Source organism: Silurus aristotelis, assembly GCF_946808225.1.
Source record: "Silurus aristotelis genome assembly, chromosome: 11".
NCBI lineage: Eukaryota > Metazoa > Chordata > Actinopteri > Siluriformes > Siluridae > Silurus > Silurus aristotelis.
The window spans coordinates 13,640,966-13,647,273 of record NC_139584.1 but is presented as its reverse complement, the minus strand read 5'-3'; the positions used below and the strand labels follow the sequence as shown (position 1 = coordinate 13,647,273).

Here is a 6,308-nt window from a genome sequence, read left to right as displayed (position 1 = left end):
TTCTCTCCTTCAAACCATTCTTCCGTCTCCATGTTTGAATGTGGGTGTGAAGCAATTTGGGAACAGCTTCAATCTTGTTCTCTGTCTTACAGAAGTTCATCTGTTTAAGCCAAAAATGTCCAATTTGGACCTGTCCATAAAACCCTCCAGTCATTTACTACCCTAATCTAGTGTTTTTGCTTTTTTTCCTAGTTTGTTGCATATAAACAACAGAAACAGGCAAGGGTCTAAAAACCATATACACTAGGTGTTTCCACACTTTTGACAAGCACATTTCACATTTTTCACATTCATATTAGTAGTAACTATTGGTGTGAAAGAGGCAGATGTAGAAGACAGGGTGGTATGGAGACGGATGATCCGCTGTGGCGACCCCTAATGGGAGCAGCCGAAAGAAGAAGAAGATATTAGTAGTAACTATACTAATATCTATAGTCTTATAGGGTAACGGTGTATATGTGAAAATAAATAAATAAATAGCCAGGACCACTATGCAGCTCACTGTTTTATTCAGCAACTCAGAGACACACACCTCTGGAGGAAAGGAACTAGCAACTTTGCAGCAGGTGGAAAACCCGACAGTTTTTCAGACTGTAACATCGACACCACACTGAAAATGTAAAAAGAGTGTTTTTCAGACAACAATGAGTCTCTCATCAAAGTGATATGTAAAAGGTGGGAAACACTCCTCCCAACGGAGTCTTTATTTTTTTTCTTCCTTTTTTTTTTTTTTTTTTTTTATTTTTTTTTTGCATGAAACAAACATAAATGTAATTACCTGCCATGTTTTCCATCTTTTAGTTGCTTCACATATATTCAGATATATATTTATATTTATCAACACTTTTCTAAAGAATTCAAATATTCAGCCACATGTACTGAAAAGAAGATTCACTTTTAAATCACAATAATAAATATAAAAAGGATATATAGCAAATTTGATATAAATGATGTGGTAGCTGAGAGAGAGCATGAGGACTGGTCAGTCAGGACATATAGGCCTGGATAAAAAAAAAACAAAAAAAAACCAAACAAACTCAGAGATTCAACAGTTCCTGAGGTTCCTATGTTCCCCATATGGGCAAACAACATGAGGGGAATGGCTTTTAAAATCACTGAGAAGCTTCTACAAAAGGTCAAAGTGCAAATTCGAACATAGCAGGCCATAATCACATTAGAAATCTTTAGTTAACTGGACCAGTTTAAGGGAGGCTACGCTTTCCCCTTTATCACTGGCTTTACTTGTAAAATATTTGTTTCAAGTCTTTGTAATAATAATAATAATAATAATAATAATAATAATAATAAAAAAAATCATTTGAAGCTCATTAACCATCAGGTCCATTGTGTAGCATTATGGGGAGGACAACTGGTGTTGCACTTTGAGCTGATAAGAAGCTCTCTCGCTCTCTCTCTCTCTCTGCCTTTTTCTCTGCCTTCTGATCCAGCACCTTCATACACAATCAGTGACTGAAATGTTGCCTCTCAAGGCCCTTGCACATGGATACCAACCCTGATTCATTTGGAACTAATGCTGAGGAAGTAACACACTTCTCAAGTGCAAAAACTGAACAGTGTTTAACAGAGAGGTAATACACACCTGCAACTGAAAACAGGCTTCTGGAACAATTGTACTAGACTCATGTCTGAGGAATAAAAGCACAATGAGGGTTTTCTCATGTTCTAGGACACTAACATGAATCACCATGGACAAATGACAGTCACAAATATTCACTTTATGCATGATAAGTGTGCAAGGACCTTAACAGTGGTTTAACCAAGTCTCTATAACTTTCTAACATAACATTGCCCCGTCATGCACGAGATTAAAGAAACACCTTGAAGTCACGAACTGAGGCTGGATATGTGGATCTTCAACAAAAAAAATAAATAAAACATAAACCAACAACAAAAAGAATCTAATCCTCTGTACATGTAAACATCACACACTTCCACTGAGTCAGAACCAGAAAGAAATAATACAAAGCTTCACATTGGTATACAAAGATAAAACCAGGCTTCAGCCTACAGTTTCCAGGCAGGTACAGGAGTACAAACAAATCAAATGTAATAATCATAGTAATAACAATAACAATAATCTTACAAAGCACCACAAATGAAAAGAACACAGGCAATGGTTGTTACCACAATTTGATTGCAGACCTCTGCTGCACTTATAAAAAAATAAGTCATAGCATTTTCTTTCTTTTTTTTTTTTTTTGACCTCCAATTTTTTTTTTTCAATGTGTGTTTGTGAGCATGTTTGTGTTTGTATGTGTGTCTTGCATTTTTCCTTGTGAAAAGTCAAACAGCTATCAGACCTTTTTCTCAAACAAAAATAAACAAATACATTACTATTGTAATTTCCATTAACATCTGACTACAGAAACGAGAAAAAAACACTAAACAAATATAATGTAGAGCAAGTGCACATACCAGCACTGTTGCGTGTTTAAGCTATTCTAACTTAGACTCCTTTTTATGGACTCATGGGAAATCAAACTGATCCCCTCATCAAATTGTTTCGCACATCGCCTGACAATGGAATGCCGATATACCGAGTCCATTTTCTATTTGAATGCAGGTCTCGCCAAAACAAGTGCGTCTTTCAGAAATAAGGACATTTTGCCTTTTCAGTGTTAAATAAATGTTCACTAAATCAATTGCTCTAAACATATGGCCTGAGTTTAGTAACATATACAGTTTTTCAGTGTTATAATTTATTATAATTCTAGATATTTTAGGACAAATTAACCAAGCAATAAAGTGCTACAATATTTCAGTTTAATTTAAATAAAGATGTAATCTGATTTGCACCCACATATTGATTTCCATCAAACATTTATCAAATTATGTATGTATTTCTGTTTCCTTTTATACTCGAAATTGGCTACAGTTTGATTTTGTTTTCGATACAAGCTGGCACTTCCCTTTAGAGGAATACATAAAGATTTTTTTTTTCTCAACATTGCAGACATAAAATAAGAAAAAATTATATAAAATAATATAAAATACACAAAGATTAAAATAAGTGGGTACATTTAACTAGTGGAAATGCATTGCTCCCCTTATCCAACACCCCCAAGTAAGAATAGTTTTCTGGTTCATTGTAATTTTGTGGTTATGGCTACAACACTTGTAAGGTTGCTTTACCACTAGAAGGCTTGAGACACACAGCTCACATAATTTTACACTGTTAAAGTCAACTTCTCCAGGATTGTCTTTTGCTTTTTTTCAATTTTTTTTTTTTTTTCAATTTTTTATTGTTATACAGTGTCTTTTTGTGCGAGGCCTGAATTCGGTGACGTTTAAAAAAAAAGATGGGGGCGTGAGACATGCAAAAGGGAGCTGAGAGTCATGTACAGTGTAAAATAGCTTTGTGCTCTACATCATTCAACTGAAGTTGCATGACAAGGATTGGAGATGCAAGTGTTACACCTTTAACTTGTTCTGAAAAATCTCTGATGTGTCCAGCCAATCAAAAACCATAATCTGGTACGACTGACATCACATAAATTATGACATAAGTAGCATGGGTTTTTTTTTTTTTAGCTTTGGCCTATTTCCACTGATAATTAGGTCCCGTTGCTTAAACATGTATGCATATGTACATAAATAAGTCCCTCTGATGATTCTGATTGGTCCCCGTGCGGAATGAAAGTGACATAGTCATGAGGTTAGAAAACAACAGCAGCATTCACAACTTAACAAAATCTGCAATGCAGCATGGGAAATGCAGTCCCTCATCTTTTCTTTTTTTTTTTTTTTTTGGAGAAAGAGTTTCCCAGAAGTCATTGCAGTGCTGAGGATAAAGGGTTGCAAAGGCAATGGGGTGTGGAGGAGGGGTTGAGAGTGGGGTTTTAAGTATCTCAGCGCAGCTTCATTTGCATAATGTCCAACAGTCTGACATGCCCATTTGACACAATTTAAACATCTGTAGCAGTCAACATCAATCAAATTGTTAAATAGATTCTTTTTTCCACTTGTATGTTTTGTTTTTATATATGAGAAAGAATAAATGTATGTAAAGAATGGAACTATATTGTAGAAGTGTCTATGTTCAATTTTCAGACAACACCCTCAACATATTTTCATATACATTGCACCGTATCCCCAACCTTAGTAGCATTAATCAGATTTTAGACATCTTAAAATTTCTCCCACTTCTTTTTTGATGGTGTTTGGCTAAGATTTACCTACTGGATATGCTGTTTAAAACATTTAAAGCAAGGGTGCCAAGTATATATATTAGCCTGTGGGCTGCGATTTGGTGCCAAAAGGTTTTAATCAGACTCAACAATTTAAGAATCCATGTGCTTAATTAAAATTGTCTTGTGTACTATAATTCAGAACAAAAATAGCTTATTCCACTGGGGGGAAAACAGGCCAAAAAAACAACAACTAATAGTCAAGGGATTGCAAGTGCCAGGACATAAGAGAACAATATTGTCCAGGTAATCTGGGTGGAAGGGATAGTATTCGTGTACATCCCAATCAATCAACATGACACAAGTGAATTATGACAGTCTGTGAGCTCATGTATGTGGCAGGGAGCAGACAGCGCTTTCCTCTAAGATTGTTATGCTGCCAAGTACGAGCAGCATGCAGTTTGAAAACGATGCAGCTGGCTGGCTTTACATGTCTCAGAGGAAGTGTATGTTAGCCTTCACCATCACTGCTGTAAAAAAAAAAGGAAGAGCTGGATGGCAGGTGGGAACTGATAAATAACCAAATTGGGGACAAAATGCTGAAATATTACAAAGTGTGATTGAGAAAATGTAGAAAAAATGGTTGAATAAGTGACAGAAGATGTGATAAAATCATATATATATCTAAAAAAAAAAAATTTGGCAATAAATTATAGTCTGTTCCCGTTTTAGAGGTGATATGTATTAAATTCAGGCAAATAAACAGATTTAAGTGTAGACATTAATGTATTATTGGTTTACTGAACTTAATTATTTTTGGTCCAAATGTAATGTAGCCCAATATCCAGAACGCACCCCTGGTTTAAAGTTTTAAGAATCTAACTAGAGCTTCATTACACAGATAGTGCACAAGCAACTGTTGGGCAAACTTGTTTTGTATCCATGCCTCTAGCTGGGAAGCTTTTGGTGTGGCTGTCATTGGACCCAGTTTAGATTGTAATGAGAGTAAATTGGGACAAGTAATAAAAAAAGTGGCTTACCGATGAGCATTATGAGCATTATAAAGGACATATTAGATGTCCTTTTAAATTAAATTACATTTACAAATCTATGCATAACCTATGCTGCAACTCTCTATGTGGCTGCAAAGTATCCCACACCATATAAACACTCCAGCTGTGAAAAGAATAGCCAATGACTATTGGTTCGTAATGATCCAAACACGATGCACGGGAAATGACAAATATTTGTTTGCTCTAATCACACCCCCAATACTAGGTTATACCAAACAGATTGTGTACATAAATCTGTCATGTCAATCTATTTCCCACAAGTGCCGCCAGTTGTCTGCCATCGGATGTCTTTTGCATCATGGATTGTGCTCTGTACAGTGACATCATTTTAAAGTCAAGCCTGTGTTGGTCATGTAACTGCCCAGCCTCACAGATCAGGCCTTCTCAGATCATGGCCTTTGGCATTAAGAGAACAGTAGTTTACAGAGTTGTGCCCTGGTACAAATCTAATTGAGGGCAAAGGGAATAGGGCAAAGACACTATATTGACAATAAGGCTATCATGAAAAATGTAGTAGGTAGCTCTATAAAGAAAGGGGACTCTGTGCATGTGTGTGTGTGTGTGTGTGTGTGTGTGTGTGTGAGAGAATGTATGTGCATTTGTAGTACATATGTGCATCTGCTTGTGGCCATGTAGCTACATATACATTTTAATGTGCTGTGTGCATATCCCAATTCATGTGTGCTGCTTCGGTGCACATCTGATCATGTGAGTGTATATCTGTGTGTAGGTGCATATGCATGAGTGTGTGTGTTTGTTAGACCATGTTTGGAGTTTCAGTTCTGCTGTAAAATGAGGTTTTCAAGCTCATCGGCTGAACGGAGCAGGAAGGCGGCCGACTCGCGATAGCCGGCGATGAGCTGCCGCACTGCCGTGACTTCGGGAGGACTGAGTTGAGCTGACGCTCCTCCGCCTCCACCACCCTGACCGTGACTGTTAGAGCTAGAGGAGGAGGAGCTGGAGCCCACAGACTTCATACTCAAGTCAGTTGGACCTGAGAGAGAAAGAAATATACAAAATAATAAGGGGAGAGATTATTATGGCGGGCACATATACCAGGTGAAAATACTTTGCCTCTAAAGCACTT

The 6,308-nt window shown here is 36.9% G+C and overlaps 1 protein-coding gene across 1 annotated transcript in view; it reads right to left on the bottom strand.

Annotated features, from left to right (window-relative positions):
* Window positions 1-492: 492 nt before the first annotated feature.
* nol4la (nucleolar protein 4-like a) overlaps window positions 493-6,308 on the bottom strand; it is a 45,969-nt gene continuing 40,153 nt past the window's right edge. Inside the window, exon 12 of the mRNA XM_083553505.1 lies at window positions 493-6,215. Coding sequence (XP_083409631.1) covers window positions 5,998-6,215 — 218 coding nt within the window. The 3' untranslated portion in view covers window positions 493-5,997. The remainder of the gene's footprint in view (window positions 6,216-6,308) is intronic.